At 53.9% G+C, this 24,624-nt stretch overlaps 4 protein-coding genes across 4 annotated transcripts; 1 reads left to right on the forward strand and 3 right to left on the reverse strand.

The window, feature by feature from the left end:
* Positions 1-5,806: 5,806 nt before the first annotated feature.
* On the reverse strand, positions 5,807-6,740 carry GCG54_00011348 (uncharacterized protein; the record flags this gene model as incomplete). Its single annotated transcript, XM_045411253.1, has 3 exons — positions 5,807-5,952; positions 6,041-6,235; positions 6,296-6,740. 3 exons carry the CDS (start codon positions 6,738-6,740, stop codon positions 5,807-5,809), a joined length of 786 nt encoding a protein of 261 aa, XP_045268311.1.
* A 9,497-nt stretch (positions 6,741-16,237) lies between these two features.
* On the reverse strand, positions 16,238-19,654 carry GCG54_00011349 (uncharacterized protein; the record flags this gene model as incomplete). The annotated part of the gene is made up of 4 exons (XM_045411254.1): positions 16,238-16,821; positions 16,871-17,527; positions 17,582-19,526; positions 19,601-19,654. The coding sequence occupies 4 exons, from the start codon at positions 19,652-19,654 to the stop codon at positions 16,238-16,240; spliced, it is 3,240 nt and encodes a 1,079-aa protein (XP_045268312.1).
* Positions 19,655-20,490: 836 nt separating this feature from the next.
* GCG54_00011350 (putative uncharacterized hydrolase) lies at positions 20,491-21,457 on the forward strand (the record flags this gene model as incomplete). Its single annotated transcript, XM_045411255.1, has 2 exons — positions 20,491-20,621; positions 20,833-21,457. The coding sequence occupies 2 exons, from the start codon at positions 20,491-20,493 to the stop codon at positions 21,455-21,457; spliced, it is 756 nt and encodes a 251-aa protein (XP_045268313.1).
* A 714-nt stretch (positions 21,458-22,171) lies between these two features.
* GCG54_00011351 (Dual specificity protein kinase FUZ7) lies at positions 22,172-23,900 on the reverse strand (the record flags this gene model as incomplete). Its single annotated transcript, XM_045411256.1, has 4 exons — positions 22,172-22,762; positions 22,819-23,350; positions 23,401-23,558; positions 23,613-23,900. 4 exons carry the CDS (start codon positions 23,898-23,900, stop codon positions 22,172-22,174), a joined length of 1,569 nt encoding a protein of 522 aa, XP_045268314.1.
* Positions 23,901-24,624: the final 724 nt, after the last annotated feature.

Here is a 24,624-nt window from a genome sequence, read left to right on the forward strand (position 1 = left end):
GGGCACACACCCTGAACCATCTCTACCCTCCTTTTCAGGATCCTTGGAGGGCGTAGGGTCAGACTGGGGACCTGGCATAACGGTCTCTTCGAGCTGAACTTGGTGAGGGGGCACCAGTTGCGCAGGTGAAGGAATGTGGAAATTTGCTGCCTGCATGGGACAGCGAGGTGCCTTGTTTTACCACAAACTCTATCTTTCCGAGTTGCTGGGTGGCAGCGAGCCGACTTCCGACCCGGGTTGGACGAGTCGCGGGACGGGATTGTTTGCGTGTTGGTGTTGGCAGTGACATACCTCCGCTGTAGAGACACATCCCGCGTTACGTACACGACCGCAAACCAGCAGGCATTTGCTTTGGAATCATACTGGAGTCCAATGACGATGCCACAGATCCAGGAGGGAGTGCTCCTACCATTGAACATCAGGGACGGCCGAGGAAACCCTCCCAGCTTCCATCCCTTCACTTTTCGCCCTTCCCGCCGTTGCCCACACTTACACGCACGCACGTAGACACCGACCAACCTCGATACTATGCTGCCATCTTGCCCCTCTGCTATGCTCTCAGCTTGCCCCGTGTGTCCACCGCAGAGACACCGAGATGGTGACCCCGTGGCGGCTCGGAAAGGGCTGCGACACAATTACCCGTCAATGCTTTTTTCCTCGTCTTTTCCCTCGCGACTTCCGAGATTCGCGCCGCCCGAACACGCCGTGGCCGCTCATTTGCCTCCCGAAGGAATCGTTATGACCACGTCCCGAAGTAATAAGCAACCCGTCGCTCCGTGTGTCCCAGGGACCGCCCGAATAGGACAACACGTCCGTTGTTAGATGGATGGATGGATGGATGGGCGGTTTTCAATCTTGCATTTCACCGAAGAGTCAAACGAGGCCCAGCCTTGATACAAACTCTCTTTTGATTATGTGAATCTCGCGATGCTTGAATGTTTTGCCTTTCTGCGTTGCGCAGCATTCGCCGACAGCCTGCTTGTCCGTCGCCGAAACTTGTTGTAACTTGTTTCTTGTTCCTCTTTGTGTGGGCATGGCATCAGAACTGTGCTGCGACTGCTGCTGCTGCTGCTATTGCCCCCATGGCCATGTATCGTCAACTTACTGGGTTGGACATTATTCAGTTCACATTGCCGGCCGGGTCACGGCAATGCAATGCGGCTGGGTAGTTGGCAAAAGCCCAGCAAAGCAATCTACTCCCCATTTACCGCCACAACTTGCTTTCGGTCGTTGACCGAGGAGCCCCATTTTGTGATCATCAGCGCCTCATACCCCAGAGTAACCCAGGCCCCATCATCTGTGGCGTTACAACGAAGCAACACCGGGCAAGGAACCCCGACATTGCGGGTTTTTGCTTGTCCACTACCACAGCAAGTGTAAACTCTGTTGGAAGAAAGAAACTTGAACTTCTGAAGCTACCCCAATATTTTCTGTTACCTTTTCCATACCCAACTTACGTACTTCCCGCGTCCACAGCGAGAACAATGGCAGGAAAGCCAGCGAGCGAGAGAGAAAGCTAGGGTAGCAGAAACTCTCTTTGTTCCATTATGGGATCATCACCCATGGGATTCTAGTGTCCGGCCCGTCACTTTTGACATTTGCCCATCTCTATTTGCGTTCACCCGGACCCTGAAGAATTTCCCTGCACCTGCTCTCGTGACTCTGGCCATTACGCAAAGTCTACGCACTTGGAGCTCTCTTCTGCGTTGTAGGATTGGCCCTCGGTCGTAACCTGGAGTTGTAGGATCGACGGAGCTCGTCCTGTCTAGCCCTGTCACTGGCCCCCGTCGCCTCGTCCCTTCGCCTGCCTCTCAAAATCAAACCGAGACCCGTTCAAGGCTTGTCCAGACCCCCGCCCACCGCTAGCGAAAATCCCACTTTTGCACAATATGCCCAGGGCCATGAGTAGTCAGAGGTCAAGAAGCAGCCAGCGGAGAATGGGCAATCAGAAAGTCTTGGCTTTCTATTACGAAACATCGAAACCCTTACTACACTAGTCGACATCTCCGTGGTCTGCCAAGCTAAGGCAGAGTAAGGTTTGGGACGATTTTGCCAAGAGCCCACGCCGCGGTAGCAGAGATAATACGCTACGAGCGAGCTACGAGGCCTTGCGAGCACATCGGACTTATTACACTGGCGAGGAGGGGGTACGTACATCGCGTCGAGCCCGCCTGATCCCCCCTTCCCTTCCCTTCCCGGAGCGGCTCACGATCTCTGATCTAGCCGACGTCTCGGGCCCCGCAAAGTACCATAGGCCCGCGCTCTCCTTAGATGACAAGAGACGCGCACGCGCCTCACGGGGAGATTTTGTGGAAAAATCCAGCCGAAGATTTGGCTCGGTAGAATTCCCTCCAGCCATCCTCAAACACTCAAGCCACATCCGTTGAGTTTGTCTAGTAGCGAGCCCGTCAAAAGTCAGCCTCTCGTAAAGCCATAAGCTGTCAAGTGCGTGACAACGTTACCCGGATAAGGCCCGGCTTGCGGAGAGGCTGAACAATCCCAGGGCTGAAGAAAATGGAAGTCTACATGGAAGATCTAAATTATAGCTCAGCCGTGCGTTACGTCCGTAAGTCCGCCACGCCATCAAGCCATAGTTCCATGGCGCCATACTCTATTCCCGGGCTAGAAGGGGGAGAAGGGGGCGATGGCTTCGCGCCGGCGCCACGCCAACGCCACGCTACCGTTGAGACGGCAGATGCGAATCCCGTTCTTTCTGAAATAACGAGAGGCCGTGGGAAAGAGACGGGAATTGCAAGCAATAGCCAGAAATGAACACCGGGGCGGTCGAGATTAGCCGTCGTGAAACAAGTCGTGACGGTTTTACAACTGAGCGTCGGTCGCTCATCAACGGAGATGTGTCCCAGTTGGGAAAATGCTAGTCGCTCCTCCGAAAGGTAAAACGGGCATCACGGCTTTGAAGGAGCGGCATCAACGACAATCACAAGTTGGTGCCTGGCTAGCGGGTTGGAAGGGATGGACGACGATTAATGGGCTGGCAGGTCGGGCCGGGCCAAGGACGAGCTGTCCCGTGTGGCCAGGGCAAGATGTGTGTGTGTGTGTGTGTGTGTGTGCGTATGGGTATGTGTATGCATAGGCGTGTGTGTGATGGATGCGATGTGATAATACAACACACTTCGTCTGCCGCCGCGGAACGTCCGTCTTTCAGAGTTTGTTTCTGAATGAGTGGGTTCTTCGGACCCGGTAGTGGATCGGTCACCATCCTGTTCTTGCTGGCGGTTTTCCCAGGACCTGTGCCTCACGGCGCTCGCCTTGCCTTGCCATTCGAGCTCCGGGACTGCCAGGCACGGAACGGAAGACGTCTTGGCGACTCACGGTGATATGGGGAAGAGGGATGGGGCTGGTGAGGCAAGCCGAGCTGGGGTCCGCCAACAACATACGAGGCCTTCACCCGGCCGAGCGACCGGTGTACTCTCCGATGCCAGGTTGGCGGAAGGTCCGCGCTAGAGCTGGGTCTGTGGTACTTCGGAGTAATTAACAAACCCAGGCAAAAAGACTGAGCACTGGGCAGTACCTAGTCATGAGAGAGTAAGAGACAGATAGCTTCCAAGGGGACAGTGAAGAAAATGGGCAGTACAGGGGCCAAGTTCAGATCCCGAAGATGCTGGGGGGGTCCCTAGGGACTGCGGATGGAAGGAAAACAGAGTTTTGGTCCAAAACTTAGACAGCTTGTGTGGCTTCCACATGGTTATCATTTTTGGAAACCCCATCTCACTCATAGCTGACAACGTCTGACGAAAAAGTCAGAAAGAAGGGTTCTGCTCCGTGGAAAATCGGGTCGAGTCAGGATTCGACGGTCCACCGGTTCCCACCAGTTCCACCGGTTGGACGTGCTGCCCTGGTTCTCATTCTAGAAGACCGAGAACTTTAAACAATGGGTAATGACAGGGGTGAAATGTGCCTGTGTGGGTTGAAAACGAGCCGTGAGGGTCTCGCTGATCATGCAGACGCCTGACAAACGGGACACACCAACAGTGACAACTCCATCTGCGTACGGATACTGCTGCGTATGCGTATGCGTATGGCGGCACAAGAGTCCTACACACTCGAGGGAAACTGTGGATGCTTCCCGTTTGAGGTACACGGTCAGGGCCCGGTCAGCCCGCGGTGAAGCGGTCGCCAGAACCCACCTCCGAACTCCATTGTTCCGTCATACACGGTGTAATACCAAACCTTCACGTCCACTTTGTTTAGTGAGAGTGGACATGACCGTCCGTTGTTGTCGTCGTCGTCGTCAACGTCGGCCAGCTCCTACCGTGCCGTACTCCTCTCCCTCGTCCTCGTCCCGAGACCCACGGGGCCTCCGAGTGGGGAGGCGAGTCGCGGAAAGGAAGGGCAAAGCGAGAGGACGGCACACCATCGCCCTCCCGTGGCATCGTTCCGCACTCTCAGACTCCAGAGTCCAAAGGCCCTCGAGGGTCTGGACTGCCCCCATGCACTTCGGGAGATTGTGGGCGGGTCAGCCTGGACGGGGGAAGGCACATCGTCGTTCCCCTCTGCCTCGACACGGACTCGTTTTGTCGCGTGGCTATTACCAGCCCCGTCTACGGAGGACGCGGCCAAAAGTATTCGTACATACCCCCCTGCCACAGTATAGTCCTTAACTTATCTAATCTGGAGTGGGCTCGGCTAGTTATCGGTAAATTAGAAGGCTATATCTATACTTATCTATTGGCTAATATTGCTTATATAAGCGAGATAAGTTATCTTATCTCTCAAGCCTAACCTAAAAAAGAGCGATCGTCTACAGTACGTACTACGTTTCTCGAATATGAGCTAGCACGGCTTTAGCGACCCCTGTATGTACGAATACTTTTGGCCGCGTCCTCCGTACTATCGTGAGCCCCCTTTGGTCGGCCACATTCCGTTGCCCACTTCTACCACCACCACCACCACCTTCGGTTCATGTGGTGGGCGCACACCGGAGCTGCGTCACCTGTATCGATCTGGATATCACGGCCGGCCGGGAATCCCCTCACGGCGTCAACTCGGTGGCGCCGCAGCCAGGCCGTAGTTCTAGCATACTACATCTGTTTGTCACGGACCTGAGCGCAAAAGCCGACAGCAGCATAGCAGGAGCACAAAGCTCGCTCCACCACTAGATCGCGATCTCTTGGGAACCCTGAGTTGAGCATGATTCTCGAAGCCCGGAAGAACTTCGCTAGCGCGGTTTGCAACACAGCGCTTGGACAGCGCTGTCTCTCGTCTGCCCAGTGCCTCTGTTCCGGCCTGAACACGAGCACCCTTCATCCGTTCCGGCCTCCACGGCCCAGGGCCCTCATCGGGCCGCTGGCTTTCGGGCATGACGTTTGGGAACAAAAGATGGGCAAAACCTTCGACCTCCCCACACGCTCGGGAGTTACGGTTCCTGGGCCGCGCAGCCAAGTCCGCAATGCATACCGCCAGCAAACACAAATAAGTCCATCTGTTGGTCAAATTGCCGCGCAGTTCCGGTAGCACTTTTGAATCGAGAGTAAAATTCTATCAGGCCAAGCCAAGTACATGTATTATACACACAAAACCGCACAGAGTTTGCGAGTCTCTTGGTTGCGGGATGACAATGCTGAATGCTGGTCTATGGTTGAGTGGATCTATAAGCCGTCAATATCAAAGTAGGGCCGATCTGGCCGTCAATCCCGAGAAAAACACGAGCGAGTGTGTCGCCCATTGATAGGTAATACATGATTAAAGGAGGAGCTGGAGGAGCACGGCATCCCAGGGCCCTTCCGACCCGCCGGGCAAGAGTGGAGGTATGGTGACGGAGTTACGGTCCCATTTTACGGCCGGTTTATTTGCTCCGCCGTTTGCCGATCTGCCATCCCCATGATCTGAGCACTTTGACAACCTTTGGTGTTACCGCTGCAGTCAGAGGGACTCGGAGGAAAATGAAACTTTTGTGGATTGCGTACGCCAACGCAAGTTGAGTTCCCAGGCCTGCAACAAAGCAAGTTGGTGAGTTGTTCCGTCTCGTCTGCTAAAAGAGGGTCTCAAAGCATCAAGGGGACGAGGTGCATGAACTTACTGGCTTCTGCCCGGTTGCGCTCCTGGGCTTCTTCCACTCCCCAGCCTGCCATTTCGACAGCGTCGCTGACATCGTTGCTGCCAAGCTGCTCAGTCTCGGCCTTGGTAAGCGCCGCTCTGTACTCATGCCACCAAGTCTTGACCGACTCAGGTATGATCTGCTTGATATGGGATGTTACCCAATGCTCAAGCTGGCCTATGGTTAGGGTTGTCAGTATAGCGGATCCAACACAACTGCAGTTGCTTTTTCGCTCACCAATTCTGTCTGTGCCGACAACTCGGACGAGCAAAAAGCAGAAGGGGAAGTCAAGGACGCTCAAGGCCAGATACACTCCCACCGCCGACCAACCGTACTCCTTGGAAAGTTTCTTCAGCCTCTGACTTAGTGACAGCGATTCCTGGGCGGGTTTCCCGTCCGCAGTATTCCTCTGTCTGGCGGAAAAACGAAATGTCCGGCGCGAAGCTCGGGACACGGTCTGCAAACGAGCTGCAATCCAACTCCAGCTATTCTTTTGGGCGCGACGAGTCGTGGACTGTAATGCGCCCGTCCTCGTTCCTCCAGCGCGAGAGGGCGTTGTCGTGAGCGGGCGTCTGGGCGACGTGAGCTGCCTCCTCCATACTGCCTCCCAAACATTTTGTCTTGCTGTCGGCATGGCGCGGCGCGGTATGGCCGCGATTTGCTGGAAGGCTGGTCGCATCATGGTGTTGAGTAGTGGTGATAGTGACGCCACCTGATGCTTAGCACAAGATTTGTTGCTCCTCGTGGGTTGGAGGTGCGGGCGGACAGGCTCGAGTCAAGGGCGAGGGCGGTGGTCGAGACTCCGGAATATCGATGGTGAGGCGCCGGGCTCGATTGCGTTGCAGAGTTTGTGGAATTAGTGTTGGGAGCTTGTGGTGGCCTGCTGAGAGCTTGAGGTCCGAATCGCCGTAAACTCCGGAGTGGGATTGATTGCCAGTCCTGATGCGCAAAACCGTATTGCACCGGATGCTTCCGAAGGTTCCTCGCGGGGCTGGAGCGATAAATTCAATCTGCCCACAGGCCGGGTGATTCGGATTGATGAGTATCCAGTGTTGGTTGAGTGGCGTGCGTCCCGTGGAAGCCACGTTGATTCGCCTCGCTTCTTTGACCGTCGATTTGGGAAAAAATTCTGTCGAGAATGGAGCTCTTCCGACGAACTCCTAGCTCCGGCGGCGTCGTGGGTACCTCTGGCTGCTTGGGATAGGACGGAATCTGACGGAACATGCCGTGTCTACTGTGACCTCATGGCCACGTGATACCTTTACCACGGAAGAGGAAGCCGCCGATGCCGACCACGCTCTTTCCATTTCATTAGGTCAGCCATCAGTACGAATAGCTACGACACCGAAATAGGTAGGTGGGGTCCATCTGACCCCAGCTGTCGTCCTGGGTCGGATATTACCTCAGCCGCGAGGGGTAGTTGCTTACATAATGTGGGTCCAGCGCAGCTGGTGCTTACACCCCTGTCCGATGTCCACGACCCGTGTTGGTGCTCGTGCCACATACTTTCCACCCCCAGCCACAAGCCAGCAAATTTACGCCCATTACGCACCACTACGACGTCTCTGCGCTACCTGACACCAGACAACTTTTCCACCAACTAGATGGCTCATTGTCCACACAGACCAGTCCGTCCATCAGACTTGCTGCGCCCAGCCTTTCGCAATAGCAGTGAATCACTAATTCGCAATCAAATTATTAAGGTGTTGACAAGCGCCGCGCTTTGGTTTTGGCCTCGGATTCGCATCAATATGCGAACACTCACTGAGTTAAAGTGCCACGGCGCTGTGAGTTGGGTTTCCGTTTATTGCCCAGAGTCTGAGTCTGAGTCTGAGTCTGCGTGGAAAACTAATTTGGTCACCTATTTCCCTCAGGATCTCTCCGGTGCCCCACGATCTCCTCCGGGTTGAGGGTTTGTGTTGGAAAGACCCAGGGCCCCGGGCTACGAGCAGGGGCTCCCACTTGGGAAGCTCCTCGATGGCTTAAGCTCCGTGACACCTCGGAGCTTCACCTGGTCGGTTGCACTGCCCTCCGTCCAAAGCTTCCCTTGCGTTGCTTGAAGCAGGCCCTGCTTGGTCATGTTAGCTTCGGTCTACCACCATTCATACCGTCCATTGCCACGATCTGGTATTCGGTGAGCCTGCTTGAGTGTTGATGGTAAGGAGGCAACCCAACACAACGACGAGGCAAACTCTGTCGAAGTCAATGCCATCACGACTGTCAACTTTCAGGTTTTGGGCCAAACTTTAGGAAACAAAATCGTGATGCAGTGTCACGGTTGTCCGGCAAACAAGAATGTCGGAGGTAGTCCGAGGATTTTCCAGGTGGACATTCGTCGGATTTAGGTCCGATCAGCATTGCCAATGGCACCCCAGCTTCTCCGTGGAGTTCAAACATGACTGTGTCATTAGGCTCCAGGTTCAAGCTCCAGCCTCTCCCTAGCTCCTACTCCAGCTACAGGCTGCAGTTCTCAGTGCCCAGATCCTCCAGCCGCCCCGACCGGCCGCACTCCCGTCCTCGAGAGCCGGCCGGAAGACACTAAGAGTGGATTCTTACCGGCCATGCCGGCTCAGGGTCATCTTGGCCTTCAGAAGTCTCTTATATCACCATGGCGAACTCTGTCAGTTGAATCGAGTTTGGAAGGTTAAACGTTTCAGTTCAGCCTTGTTGACCGCTTCGAGTACAACCAAAGTTTGCAGGCGACAGGTGATCACGGTGATCTCTCCGCCTAGGCAGGGTAATTGGAGGATATCAATAGCGCAAACTCTCTCTTAGGGACCCTTCAACCCCGTCCAGGTCCCGGTAGAGCGCTTGCGACGACCGTGCGGGGGCCCGGCAGGCAATGAGAAGGGACTTATGACGACAAGGTTTGCGATACAAGTACGAGTGCGGTGTCGTCAGGGATGCAAAAGTCAAAATCCCACCAACGACTCCGCCGGGCTGAAAGGTTGGTATGCTCCCGTGATTTCTACATTACTCACTGCTTACCTTTCGGCCACTCGCCGCGCAGGACAACGTGTTGTTGGTTGGTAGTAAATTAAGGCCACGCCTTGCACGACTCTGGCCCTTGGCTCTGGGCCCCTCCACCGAGCTCCTCCGAAGCGGAAGCGTGCACTTCGGGTCCGGCTCGCGGTTCGCCGCTCTCTGGAGTCTGAATATCTGGGTCCCCTGATGCAATGCCACCCCACTACGGATAGTTTGCTTGGCGCCAAACCTGGATCGGATACAGGTATCCTGGTGGTCGTTGACTGGCTGAAGTGTAGATATGGGGGGTGAATCTATCGCAGATCGGTGTGGGGAGGGGGTGCGCATGCTGTTGGAGAGAGTGTGTCTCTAAGCCTGTCTGCCTCTCCACCCACACACACGTCGCTGCAGAGAATGGACGTTGTCTGTGTCTACAGTGACTTGCAGGTTGCGGGATGTTGCTGCTGATGACACAGGCACACACAACTCTCACAGTAGTTCGGATGGTTTCAATTCTTGTGAGCTTCCTTAGCCACCGCTTCGAATTCTTCGCGTGGCCATCGCGGCTAATGCGGGATCAGGTCCCTAATAGGCTTTTTCTCGAATCTTTCCATCTTCGTCTCCGTGTCCGAAGGCCTCCAACAGCCATCGCCTTCACCGAGGCTCTCGAAGTTTAACTTGCTGGACGCAATGCCTTGGCATAAACTGTCATGAGCCCACCAGCGGCACGTTCTGCGAATTATTGCCCTTTTTCAACCTAACGCAACAACATGCTGGATATTTCTCGTCTCTTCCCCATGCGCAACATCGTTGTAGCGGTCCACTTGGTGGCGGGTATCGTGCATCGTATTCGATACTTTTGGGATAAGTACACTGCCTCCCCGCTCGTTCTCGATCCATGATTCCACATGGGCTGCGAAAGATGCCGGCCGGATAGCGCTTCCAGTCGGGGATGGACTGCGAAGCCCTGGCGCGGTTGGAGCGCGGTTGGGTCCCCTGGGCGAGAAATTGCCCCGCTGGATGATGGTAACGTTGGCGAAATATCGTCACTGTTAATAAAGCGTATTGACATAAGCAGCGCGGTCTTGAGCCTCGTTCTTGAGTCAGGGAGAGCGGTTCGCAAGGGGCATTTTTCGTCAAGCGCTCCAGCGGCTCATTCCGCGGTGAGAATGGGGGCCAGTAATAACCGCCAAGATCCCCAAGTTCCAAGCAACAAAAGACAAGACCCGCCGTTTGTTACGTGTCGAAACGGTCCACTATTGAAAGTCCCAATTTCTACTAATACTGGGCAACCCGACATCAAGAGTTGAATCAGCAACATGGGACCGGTTCAGACATGGCCCCCCATCACCCCCATACCATAGCAAGCCACATTGCCGAGGGAATCCCGAGCACGTTGTTGCTCAAGGAAGACCTGCTCCTGAAAGGCATGATGTTTACTACAGTGCTGTCTTTCTGTCTATCTCTACGGGCAGGCGACTCGAACTTACTTTGCCTTTTGACATCTGACTCGTTTCACAGGAACGGCTCAATTTGGTAGGCTTCTAGAAGCGTGGCGGGTTGTTTCAGGTAATTCTCGCTGACAAACAGGCGAAGACCGAGACTCGAAATCGCGAACAAAGAGGCGGCTCCGTGGAAAGGGGATCCCTCGGTGAGTGGAGCGGCGGAGGTCCCAGATAGGCAGTCCGATGTCTGGATGGTTTGCTTTTTTCGTCTTTAAAGTTTTCTGTCTTTCCGTAATCGTACCACGGCAAGGCAAGAATGGCATTTGCGGTGAGCGAAGACAGTTTGTTTCATGTCACTCACATACTTGGGCTCATGTTTTTCTGCCCATATGTGGCGTCAATGGCAGCGATGATGGGATGTTGTCTGCTGCCCGCGAATCCACGATTCGCAGGTGGCCGCTGGCGGACCGGGCGGGACGAATACCGGGATCGATCCCCACCACTCCGTGTAAGTTGGTGGTGGTGTGCGAAGAGAAGATGTGTGGACGGAGACAGGCAACTCAAGCCACCACCACCACGAGAGCAGAGAGAGTGTGTCTGTCTGTCTGCCCGGCCGTTGCTCACCCGTGTGCTACCACGTGTAGCGACATATTCTAACTGACGTATGCAGGTAGGGTCATGACATGTAGATAGACCGACCTCATGACACGTCGTGAGAGCGGCATCTACCCTTCTAGCTACGTTGCACCCCTCACGCAAACTCAAAATTGCGGTTCGCGTATCGGGTGGTGACGATACCGTCCCTTTCTGCTACGGCTGGCAAGAGGTCCCCTAAATGCGAAGAGCCTTGCTCCCGGTCCGCAAGGTGAACAAGCTTTCGATTTAATCAAATCAGCGCTTTTTTGCCCCAGTACAGTAACTTTCTGCCTTTTTTTTTTTTCTTTCGTTCCTTCTCCTCTCACCCCCCTTTGCCAAGATCTTTAATGAACATCATTGGAGTACTTTGCTTTCGATTGAGTTGACCCTTTGCCTGGTTTTATTGAATCATCTGGTGATGGAGAAATGTCTCGTCCCGCGCCTCGAATTTCCCTGATCTCGAGGAAGATGGACGTGTAGTTATAGTTCCACAAAACTCCATGATGGCAGTCAAAATGTCGCCTGCCAACCTTTTTCCATGACTTGACAGACACCTACATGATTATGACGAAACCATTACCTCTTTGGGTAGGTTCGCCTGGAGCTATCGTCGTGGTTTGGTATCGGGACGTGGGGGACACGCTTGTTGTTCCTCCCGTTCTTCCTCGGAGCTCCAGGCCGCTCGGAGCTGGAACTTCTATGGAAGGGGGTTCCAGCTTCCGGACGGGATCCGTTGTCCAAGTTTTGCCGGCCGGGCTGGGCTCCAGGAACTCACGCGGAACCCGGAACGGGATTGCGTGCAGCTGCCAAAGGTTAAAGAGGGTGTGGTGTGGTGTGGTTGTGTGTGTGTGTGTGTGTGTGTGTGTGTGGTAAGATTGTGTGCACATACCAGACCAAACATCGTCATGTGTCACTTTCGATCAAAGCCCGCGAAAGCGTCTCCAAAGGCCGAAAAGCTTAAAATATTGGTCATGATGCCACTTTCCACTACAGTTCCTTCCGAGTGCGACAATAGTTACGACGGAGGAATTTCAGTTTTCTCAATTACCCATGAACTCTCCGCAAATTCCAATTCCATCCAACCAACTCTCTCCGCATACGCAGTACGCACTTGCGATCAGCCATGACCGAAGGTTGCATAGCCAACTTACACAGAGATTCAGAGTTACAACGAAGTAAGCTCTGCTGCGCCACCTTAACAAGATGGAAAAACATCACCATAGCTCCGCAGAGAAGGGAAACTTGGTTCGGTGATGCGAAAGGTAGACAAGAGCCTCGGTCCAACTACAGATCTGCTTGGGCCATCGAGCGCTTACAGATAGCTGCCCATGCTCTGCGCTTAATCCTGCTGCATATTCGTATCGTAGATGCTCCCTAACGTCACGATATAGACAGGCGCCGTCCGAGCTGTGACGTCGATGTCGATCAGCGGTCAGGGAGCCAGGTCGACGTTGGATGACCTAAAGATCTATACCTACCCTCCAAGCTCGTCTGACAGACGGCCCTGGGTAATCATTCATCAGAAGGGATATGCTGTTATCGTCGGACCTGGGAGCTAGCCAGTTCGTGAGAGTTTTCGTCCACGCCCCTAGAACGAGTAAGTCGAACAACAACGAGGGTAACAATGGTTGTGAAGGTTCTTCCATTAGAGCTTCCATTCAGGGCCCTAGCTTCGGAAGGGGGTTGTCATACTGGAGATCAAGCATGAGGTAGCGCAGCGGGCGCCCAGTGCTCAGGGAGTGGGAAAGCGCGTGGGAGAGAGAGTGGGAAACCAGTCATCGTGCCATGACGAGCAGCGAGCCGCCGTGGTGCAAGAGGTTCGTCACAGAAAAGACGCTGGGCGGGACGGAGGGTTCCCGGTCTTGGCACGGGTCGGGTGCGAAGACTTGTGGGCTTCGAGAAGGTCGGGAAACGTTCCGTAGAAGCATCATCGGATGCGGGGACAGGGACACCGCCGGGAAAACGGACGCAGTAGCAGCAACAACAGCCGTAGCAAGGCAGTTGCAGCAGCCGGTCGACTGAGTCGGAAGCAGACGATGTCCCTGCCGTGCCGCGGTGAGAGATTGGTCCTTTCGCTGCCAAGGGTTTGCGTCATGGTTCCGCCGAGAAAAAGGACGAGCAGAGTTGTGTGCGGCAGGCAAAGTTGGGCTTCTGGAAGCTGTGAGGAATCAGGGAGCACCTGGCATCGACACCTTAGTCATGTTCTGTAGGAGTGCTAACAAGTCAGTCAACCTTGCTATTCGAGGGTGTTCACTGCAGCATGCAAAAGCAACGTGCCCACGTTTTTAAGTTGGTGATAGCGTCTTTGCGTCCTGCGAGATAGAGAGACAGATCCACCGTGGAAACCGGTGAGTTCCCGACTCAGGGAGATCTCCTCTTTGTGCGTAATTATGGTCTGAATATGACGTGAAGCGGGTAGGATGACGTTGAACGGAGCGTTGAAAGTTATAAACAGAGATGACATATGACGCCAGGTTTGTAACTGACGTATGTTACGTCGGAACAGTCTCTTTGCTCCTTCAGTTGCTCTCGGAAAGCGACTCGGTCGTTCCGAGTATCTGATTTGGCATCCCGAACGAGCATGAGAGATGTTGAAGGTTGAAAGCAGACATTTTTCTTCGTGATTTCAGCACGCCCCTGTCATCCAATGCAACAACGTGTCCAGCTTGGCTCTGATGGGCAGAACATTATTAGCGCGCGCGAATGTTGGATGAACAGAGTTGGTACTTTCCGTTACTATGGATAGCTGTGGATCTTTCTCTCTCTCTCTCTCTCTCTCTCTCTCTCCCGTGGTTGACTGCATTGCGCGGAATCCACGGCGGTCAATAATAGCTTGAGACCCCGAATGCGAACATCTCGGACAAGCCCTTTGTTGCCAAGAAAACGGGCGATGCAGTTGGCGTTTAGACATCGACTTCATGAAAGCGTAATTCGAAATTGCATTCACCTGCCCACAGCAAAAACTTACGCCGGGGTGGAGATTAGTTGGACCTATATCGTATGCTATTCCAAGAAACCCTCGAGCCAGAGTAAGCGCCGGACGCCGCCTGCCGGCCTCTCGGACACGTCGGCGAATATGTCAGCGGACGAGATCTCCTGCGGCATTTGCGTCTATTCGGCGATGTGGTGTTTTCAAAACGCCGGTGCTGCAGGTGGCCTGGCGTAGGCGGCAGTTGCGATATACGGCAAATTGGAAAAAAAAAAAAAAAAAAAAAAAAAAAACATCACACCCCTTCCCGAAATCCTGTCCGAAAAAAAAGCCCAGTCTGGCCAAGACCCAAGACCGAGCAATCTCGCGAAGCTTAAGTTGCGTCGGACGAGTGGAGGTTTAGTGATCTTGCCGGCGGATGCCGCCTCTCGAAACTCCAAGAGAAGCGTCGCATACCCTTTCTAGGGGGCTCATCAACAACCGCCCGCAAGCTGAAGGTCTTGTGTTGTACGGGAACGAGCGTTGGCTCGAATTGAACGACGAGAATTTGGGCGAGTGCCACGTAACGCTGAGGGGTATGCACTACATGAGGCCGTGAAAGCTGAAAAAGGCTGAGTAGGGGTCGTGGGCAGAAAATACCGAGTCTCTGGATTTCGCTTGGCCAGCGCTTTGCAGTTTTGAAGTTTGGCTAGACCATCGATCATCTCGAAAACCCCCGTGGTTGCCCATCAACTAGCCCATATCGGAATGGCAGATAGCTGTCAAAAGGATAGAGTTGTGATCCGAAGACACAGATAGATGAGGTCCTAAGGGAGATCCTCATTAATTTCATTCACCTTGATGAATTATAGCGAGCTTTTCAGCCTGTGCTGGGTACGCTACCCGCATCCGACGATGGCCTGTATCTTCAAAAATCTGATACACCGCCGGTGGGATGCTACATGCTCTCACAGACCCTTGGCTGAGATTGACCGTATCGTTAGAACACCGCCAAGAGCCTCACATAAGAATCACTGGCTGCTCTGAGGATCCTTTGCGCACAAGGGTCGCTATCGCGGACGTTGATGAGTCGGATGCGAGCATACGCTCGATTTAGAGAAATTGCTTCAAAATCATTCTCAAGGTAAAAACCTTCTGCAGGCGGCGTGTGCGATCAATATTGGGTGTGCGCAATACCACGGTAACTCAAATTAATGATTGCTTCTTCTATCTCTTGCGCCCAGCCACGTCCAGTTTGTGGAGGTTTACTGGGTATTCACTCCGGAGTAGAGTGAGCAGTTGCGGCGGCAGTAAGATTGCAAGGGAGGCATATGGCTCTGCTTTATGATGAGTGCTATGTTTCATGAAATGATTGTCCGGTGTTTTCATCAACTTGCTCACAATATGACGGCCACCGAATAAGCGAGTACCATGTTAGTTAACGAGCTTTCCATGGTCGTCCAAGACAAGGGAATCAATACATAAACAAGATAATCGGTTTAGAAGAAGACATCAATAGCCATTTCCTCAGTGCTCCAGTTTGATAAGTCAATTTCATGTGCGAAAACAACGAACAATAGCACCAAAAGTGAACAAACATACCAGCAAACCGTCATATGGCTCTAGAAACGAAGAGAAAGGTCAACTGTAGTAGCCTCCCTGTGTTCGAGAAATTTGCACTATTACCCTTGATTCCCAAACTTTCATGTGATGAGTACAGCTTATCACGGGAAGGGACTGAAATGCGCATATAACAAAGACCTTTTCATAAGAGGGAGCAAGTCACATCTCGCTGAGGATGTGCATGGGTGTAGAGCTCTGTGTTCAAGCATAGCATGTAGATCCCGAATTGATAACTTTCAGCTCACACCGCAGAAACCAACGACCACTTCGTTCAGCTTTACCGCCGTGTTTGCATGTAATAGGCTGAATGGGTTGGTTGTCACTATGCCTTTGTTAAATCTCAATATGACCGCATTTCTCAAAGAAGGGTATAATGCTGTTCAATGACTACTTGTATATAATATCTGTATCCCGTGCTCTTGATGCTGTTATCCAAAGTGAGAGTCGTGAGCCGATCTGAGGTATTCGATGTGATGATTGTAAAGACCCAACGCCAACCAAGCAATGCTACTCAATCAGTCACCCCTTTTTTGTTTCCCACGTCCGAATCCCGACCTCGTATGTGTTCGTTTGGCCGATGTATCTCTATCCCTTGCCGCTTGCTTACTGCAGCAAAAGTGCCTCGGTGTTCAGTACACCAAAAAGGTTCTCAACTTCTCTTTGTACGTATTCCAACTCCTGGGCGACCTGAGCCGTGACCAAGGTGTACGCGTACAGCAACGCATAGTCCTTCTCTTCAACAACGATGTCGTCCTTACTGTTGCCGTTGCTGCTCCCATTACTGTTTCCATTGCCATTTGGTTCCGCCCCTGGAGTGGAAGGCTGCGTGGATGGATGATGCTCTTTTCTGAACTGGTAGATTTTGCCCAGCAGCCGGTCCTTGTTGCCGACCACCGATGGAATGGCGTCAGTGAGCGGATACTCCAACATGATTGAGCTGGCGAGCACCTGGAACACGTGGCAGATACGGTCGCAAAGTTGGGCGCGCTCTGGGGCCGTGTATTCGAGCAATGCTTTCTCGCCATCCGACAGTTGGCCGCGTCTTGAAGTGACCAGTCTCATGGCATGGAAGCCATCGAGAATCTTGCTGGTAGACGACATGATGCGGGCATAGGCCGCATCGGGAAACGGGCCTCGAAGCTCAAATTCACTCTTCGCGGCGTTACGCAGAGCCTCAAGTTTAGACGCTGTGGTTTCGTCAGCTGCAGTTAACCGTTGTGAATACAGACTTCTTACCATAACGTTGCAGAGCTTGCTCTTCTCCAGCCCTCATGTAAGACCTCGTGTTGTCGCTTCGGAGCAAGATGGCTAGCGGCCCTCTCTTCCAGATAAGTCCCAACTGAAGGTAGAGCACAGAGAGACCCTCCTTGAATTTCTTCCTGCCTGAGATGGGCCAGATCGCACGACACACAATGATACCCCACAAGATACCAAGGGTGACAGCGACAAATCTGTGGTAGCAAATCTCAAACATTAAAGGGTTGGCGCCACCTTCATCGTCATCATCGTCCTCCACCTTCTGTGAGAGCGAGTATGCATAGAGGACTGTGACGTTCCAGGCCAGAATCGTGATTCTACCGAAGGGGGCGTTGTTCTTCACCAACATCATGTAGAAGCAGAAAAAGCTCACCATCCAGCCGAAGAATGCAAGGATAACACCGTTACCTTGACTAATTGCCCAGGCCGTCATCGCGAATACTACTCCAGCGATAGTGCCGATGAACCTGGCAGTGCCGGTAGTGTTGGCAGCGCCTACCGTCATTGACGCAACAATCATGAAAGACAACAGACCCCACTCGCCTCGCCAGTGTCGATATACATCTTTGGTTGCCGGAAGGAAAGCACAAGCTGCCCAGAGGGCGGCACCGAAGCCAACCTTGACACCAAAGCGAACTTAAAGACATGTTAGCAACGGGCTGTCTTCCGTGTATTATTTAGTCAACTTACTGTCATCACGGGACAAGACCCTGAGAAATTTGAGAATCACCTGCGAAAGCAGACGTAGGATCGTACTCGCATTCGGAGCAGCGTCCCAGCTGAACGTGTCTCTCCTTTTGATCATGGTATCCGGAATGCCTCTAGGCACGGCAGATTTCCTGAGGGGCCGGACAGGCTGCTCAGTCGCATCCATTGGCTGATGCAGCAGGCGCTCAGCATCAAGGTTGTTCGGGTCTGGTTCTCTTGGTGGCGAGGGGGTGTTCCAATACTTCCATGGCTTGAGCCAGTCCCAGCTGCGAGAGCCCAACTCCCTGTGGTACTTCAGCTCCTCGAGCGCTGTCAAGTAGGCATCGATATCTTCGGCAACGTGTTGCAAGCTGAAACTAAAATGTCCGCAAGCAGCCGCGACCTCTTCAATATCTGCCTGGATCTTCTCCGATCTCGACCGCCCGAGCTCAATACTAGTGTACAGTTCTTGGAGCGCGTTGGTCCTCGCGTGGTTGTACAATGTCATGGCGTCCTGCAAACTGTGCTTAAAGTGTGGGTTGACAGTGATCTTAGAGTCCGCACCAGCACCGAAAGCCTGCTCTCTGAGGATCTCTGAAAGCGTGTATGCCAGCGACTTCATAGAAGGACCCAACAGCGCTATGAAGAGTTCGAAGATCTCGCTTGGTGACTTGAATGGAGGGAGGGGTGGTGGCGGCCCATCTGGTGTCGCTTCAGGGCTGGGGTGGTCGTCAATCTCGTCCTCGAATTCCTCATCCTCATCGATAGATGCCAAGGTAGCAAATCTGTCTCGGGAACCCTTCAGATACTGTGACATGGCACGAGAAAGTGTGGGGGAGAAGACCGTGCTGCCGGGAGAGAGCTGTCCAGCCATGGGATCTTGAGGCAGCTCCTTTAGGAGACTGAACTGCGTGTTAGCAGCACTTCTCAAGCCCCCGATAGCCTGCGACAGTGACTCGAGCGACTTGACTAAAGCCTTCTCCAGGTCGTACACCTTCTCGCGGCCCAAAACCCAATGCTCAAACTTGGACTCCCTAAGGCTCTTCGTCATCTTAGCATGAGTAGCCTTGTACTGCCTCACGACGAAGGCGAAGTCCCCGGACATGATCTCGTTCTCAGAGCCATTCAAGAAGCCGCGAGTGATCATGGCGAGCATGTCTGCGAGGGATACGGCACCGGCGTTCAAGGAGGTGCGCAACAAAGCTCTCGCCGAGACTCTCCAAAGCAATAGGTTGACCGCCACGGCGATGGTGATGCCCATGACCAACATCTTAAGAACCTGGACTATCTTGGCCTCAGAGAAATGCCCCTCATGAATTGCCTCTTCTCTGGTGATAACGGCGATAATGGCGATAGATGCAAGGGTACAGCCGACATTGACCAGCGGATTGTTGAGCCTCTGCTTGACCCAACCAACAAAGCCAAGACCGCCGCCGATGCAGAAGGTGAGGATGAGGACATGCGACAACGGGATGAGACCGAGCTTCCCTCCGACGAGGACGGAGAAGAGCATGGAGATGACGGAGACGACCTCGGCGTACAAGACGGCAATAGTGGCGATGGCTGCGGCCTCGACCATGGAACCCCACGTCCGACTGGCGTGGAAATAGACCGTCAGAGTCGCGACAACGTGTTTTCCATCAGGCTTGCCTAGAAACGTCGATATCGGTGCAAGGAAGGTTGCAAGACTGGCGAGGAGATATGCGACGGAGCATTTCACCACTCCCTTGCCCGCCGGTGACAGCAGCCAGTCCCAGAAGCGGGAGGCGGTGGTCTTGATATTGTGTTTGACGACATTGAAAGATTCACCCGTCGTCTCGGCGGTCAGGAGAGATCGGTAGCCGTCGACTTCAGGAGAAGGGATTTCGATGCTCGAACCACGGAGAGAGAATTGGCGGCGACTGCGTTCGCCGGTGCCGGGAACAATGAAGGTGCCGTTTCGAAGCTTCTGTAACGGTGGCGCATCGTCAGCTGCAGACCTCGAGGACCCGGTCAAGGGCCAGCGACAGAAGATGTACTCACGCTCCGCTTGGAAGGCCGCCTAGGAGGCCATTGATTTGTGGCCGACGAGCTCATCACGGTTGGGTGTTGGCGCACCACCCAAATGCCCAGCCGTGTTGGAGCAGTCGTGGAGTTTTGTTGCGCCCAGACGAGCTTCGTTGGAGCTGCGCAAGATGTCGCTCGGCAAATAATCCTTTCCCTTGCCTCTGGAATGGTAGGAGCGTAAACAAGCTGGAAGGGTGGCGTTCTTAGCCGGTAGGTATATCGGCACGCAAAATATGAGAGGAATAGGCAGAGACGCGCACACGGCTCACTAAGACAAGACAGCAGCTTCCGCCAAATTCGCCGTCAGCTTCCAGCCTACTGCCAACTGCAAAGGCAACTATTAAACAACTCGACGGCCGAGCATCCGCGACACTGGTCAGGTCTGGTAGGGTCTGGTCTGGAACCTGAAGGAAAGCAACAGCTAAGGCAGGCGGTCCTTTAGCTGCAGCTCTTCCTACCCGCCGTGACCTTAAAGGCTGGAGCATGTCGCGTCGACCACTCAGAAGCCCAACGACCCATGTCACCTGCCCAGTGCAGATGTCTGGAGAATACGCGAACATCTCAATCATGCGGCACTGTGTTCCCACTCTTGTGTGTGGGAAGTGGGTGTGGCGTCGACGAGTCGTGACATTAGGCAAGCCCAGGCACCTCTCTACTTTGAGCTAAGCTTCCTGACCTAAGGTATCTTAGCTGCGGTACAATGACTCCAACATCCATGTCTAAGTTGCTGGCTATTCCAGATTGACTAAACAACTCACTCATTCTCAAGACATCCTTACGTTGCCGGCAGACAACTTTAACAACTGTTTTTGCCGCCGCGGCCCTCTCATGAAGCTCTCAAGCCATCGGTGTTACACGAATTTCCTATGAAGAGGTTCATCTCCAGAATGGCTACTGTTACACCCCGCCGGTTCGCCCCGTTGAAGGATGGAGCCGCGGCCAACTCAAACGCCCCTCGGTTGAAAGGCATCGTCTTTGACGTTGACGGAACGCTATGGTACGGAACTTGGGAAACTCTCATCGCTCGTGTTCTCCTTCCGTTTTTCATTTGGATCGCAAAACTCATCTCAACCTTTTATCGGCGTGTCACGAGACAGGACGTCAATCTTGGCTTTCGCACTTGATAAGCAATGGATTCAACGGCGACTTCATTGGCCAATGAGATCATCATCTACCATGCTAGACATGAGCTTTACTGACAACATTAGTGAACCTCAAACATACATGTTCAAAGAAATGCGTGATGCCCTCAAGATCACAAAATCCGTCGACATCCTCGACCACATTTACGCTCTCCCGACCCCAGAGGCCCAAGAAACGGCAATGGAGTCCATCCGACAGATCGAGAGGACTGCCATGGCGTCGCAGGTCGCCCAGCCCGGCCTCGTTGAGCTGATGTCTTACCTCGACAGCCGTGGTGTCCGGAAGGGCATCTGCACCCGCAACTTCGATACGCCCGTTGCCCACCTCCTCGGCAAGTTCCTGGAAGGCTCCCTCTTTGAGCCAATCATCACTCGCGATTTTCGTCCGCCAAAGCCCGACCCTGCCGGTATCCTGCACATCGCCAAAAGCTGGGGGCTGGTCCAAGAGACACCGATCGGGGCTGATGGCCAAGTAGCGCAGGGCGATGCGACTGAGCTCATCATGGTAGGAGACTCAATCGACGACATGACGGCTGGCCGAAGAGCGGGTGCGGCGACAGTGCTCCTCGCAAACGACGTGAACGTGCATCTGGTGGACCACGAGCATACCGACCTCGTAATACGGCGCCTGGATGAATTGATTCCTATTCTGGAGCACGGATTCTACAGTAGAGAGACTGGGGCCGCATAGTGACCTAGCCGTCCACAGAACAGATCTCGGCCGCATCATGAAGCCTGTTGTTGGTAAGGGCTACCAAGGACACGGTGGTATCACGTCAATGTAATTCAGGCACAGGACTGCTCAAGCATTTGTGACTTTGTCTAGATAGCATGTACGCCCACAATGAAAACCCTTCCTCCAAGCTTGCTACATACATGATTCCCTACGTGGGACTTTGACAAAACCTCTCCCGTCCTGGTCACGGTTGGTCGACGCCGCTCTGTCCAAGCTTTCTAAAAAGGCTGAATCGTCGGGCGTCTTACAACAGACGTTCGAGTTTGCAAGAGGATGATATCATACATGCGCCTAGTGATGCAGAGAAAGACAGGAAAATCCTTGGTTTCGCCCAGACCAAGACCGGTGAGGTATGTCGCGACCTTAAATAAATGGATCTTCCAGGCCGATGACGTTGTCTACACGCGACGTCCTGCGACCTCTAACACCATTCTGTGGGAGGCGTTGAGAAGGGTAGATTGGAGCTGAGGCGAGGGGTCGTTCGACCTGATCTTCAGATGCTGGTCGGAAGGCCGTTTGCATGGGCATGCTGCAGGACTTCGGACCTTGGCCAACAGACGCTTCTAATTGTTGTAGCGAAACAACACGGTTTGGCGCTCTGGTATGCTGTGCTTTCGCTTGGGGTACCCGTGGCCGAGCGCCGCGAGTGTAATTGAAGCCTCCCTGTGCCTAGTTGGAAGTGCCGTTATACACATCGCTCGCGTAGCTTCGGGGTGCTGGCGGCATGCCGAATGTGGCTTGTCTTCTGCTCTCTCTCCTGGTCTCATCTGGGGTGCCCTTCCGAGGAGGGGCTGGCGGCAGCGGACCACCAGGCGCAGGACGAACAGGAAGGCTGAAAGATGCAGCATTGGCGCTTACAGGGCCAGCACTGTTGGGGTATTCGCCGACCTTGGGGATCGAATTGGTCGTAACAATCCGCTGTCCCATCCCGGGGTGACCAGCTGCCTGTTGTCGGCTGCTGATGGCGTTGATGCCGTTTCTTGTGGGGGAGCGATTGGAGTGGGTGGCAGGTTCGCGCGGAGAGATGATACCAGCTCCCGCGATGGGAATCTCCCCTGACGTCGGCGTGTCAAGCGAGCGGTCGTTTGTAGATCCGCCTTGATATGTCGGGGAGTCACTGGAATTCAGGAGGTCTCGAGTCGCGGGAGAAAGCTGGGGCGCAAGGTGAGACTTTCTGTTGTCCCTCTCCATCAAACCAACAGCCCATTCCCTCAAGTCTACGGGGGTTCTCTTGGCAGCTTGAACAAAAGGATCCCGGTCCTAGCACATATGGCGATTAGCTGGAAAAGCCCACGTCAGCCAAGGGCTGGACTTACAAAAAGTTCCTGAGGGGTAGGTCGCTCGTCGGGGTTCTTGAAAAGACACTTCTGAATCATATCCTCCAGGATGGAGGGGAAAGCATCGCTCTTGGGTAGCTTGGGCGCGGGTTCGTGTACAATCTGCTGTAACAGATCCAGAATGCCAGCTGGGGCGCACTCGCCGTCGGAAAGCTGCTCGCTCGCGTTGAATGGGAACTTGCCGATGGCAAGCTCCATGATACTCAGACCAAAACTCCACACATCGGATTTGACAGTGTACTTCTCGCCTTGAATTCGCTCAGGAGCCATGTATGTCGATGTTCCAACGAATGTGTCTGCAACGGAGTTGATAAGTTCTCCAGACACACCGAAATCGCACAGCTTGATACTTCCTCTAGAGTTCACCAGGATGTTTGACGGCTTGATGTCTCGGTGCATGATGTGATGCTTGGAGTACAGGTAGGTCAAGCCGCCGAGGGTGGCCACAGCAATCTTGCCAAGAACGTCTACTCGGACTGGGCCGAAGACCTTGGATACCCGGTCTAGCGCGCTGTGCTGAATTAGCATGCATCCTCCGCCCTACCAAGGACTATAACATACCCGACATCCATATACTCCATGCACATGATGACATCGTTGTGAGGGTTCAGAAATGCGCCGTAGAAATTTACGATGTACTCGGATGAGCAGCCGTGCATAATTTGAAGTTCGCGGACAATGCGCTTGCGCATCTCCTTCTTGGCTTCCACGTGGATGACCTAGAGGCGTCGATCAATACGGGCTGCTGCATTCCTGTCCAAGTGATGACTTACCTTGCGAGCCATGACAGTCCCAGTCAACACGTGCTTGACCTTGCTAACAGTGCCTCCATTTCCGGATCCAAGCTCCTTCAAGATCTCCAAGTCCTCCGGCCGCAAGTCCAGCTTGTACTCGATGCCAATCTCCAACTGTGCTGACTGCTCCCCGCTATCTTTGTCGCGGGGATCATAGCCATGTCTGCTGGTTTCGGCGGTCGGTGGGGGTTTCGGTGCAGCAGGCGTCAGGGCGAGGCCCTTGACGTTCTTGCGCTTCATAGACCGGGGCGCGAAGGGGTCGGCCATTTTGGGAGTGAAGCTGTTGCTGTGTGATTCGTGCGGCGAATAACCAAGTTTGAAGCTGAACAGAACCAGCTCAAGTTAAAACGAAAAGGCCGTTGACATGCCCTTCGTGATGGTATGGATATGGACCGAGCGAAGAGCTACCCTGAGAATCCGCCGAAGGATTGAAGAGTCGCGACCATATGTTGGGGCGCTCCTTGGAATAAGACGACGGCAAGGTAAGATTCCGGCGACGGGGTAATCGGGGTCGTCGGGTGAGGATCGGGAACGAGAGAGAGAGAGGCGGCGGATGGGCGTTTGGCAACGGGAGGACGTTGCTATCGCAGAGTCGCAGTGGCCGAGGGGTGGGTTTTAGTATCTCGCGGTGGACCGGAGCGATGGATAGTTTCCGAGGTCGATGACTGCCTGCAGAAAGGGGGAAAGAGGGGCGTAGATGGCTCAAAATTTGTCGGTGTGGTTGTCGTCGATGGTGTCCCGTCCCGTTTCGGCCAAGGTGGGGTTGGACGGCGTGGTAGGGAGGCGACTCCGAGGAAGAGCGAGGGGGGAGGGGCGGCGATCGAGAAATAGGCAACGTGCTCCGTGGTCTTGGGAAAGGAGTTAATGAGACCTCGTAGACGCAAATGAGGTTGCTCTCGATAGGAAAATAGGCGGTACGTGGGTCGGGTCTGGTTGGTGAAGGAGGAGACGGGGAGGGGAGGAGGGGAAGGGATGGGGAAAAAAGATGGAA

Source organism: Colletotrichum gloeosporioides (genome assembly GCF_011800055.1).
Source record: "Colletotrichum gloeosporioides strain Lc1 chromosome Unknown consensus_17, whole genome shotgun sequence".
Classification (NCBI taxonomy): Eukaryota; Fungi; Ascomycota; class Sordariomycetes; order Glomerellales; family Glomerellaceae; genus Colletotrichum; species Colletotrichum gloeosporioides.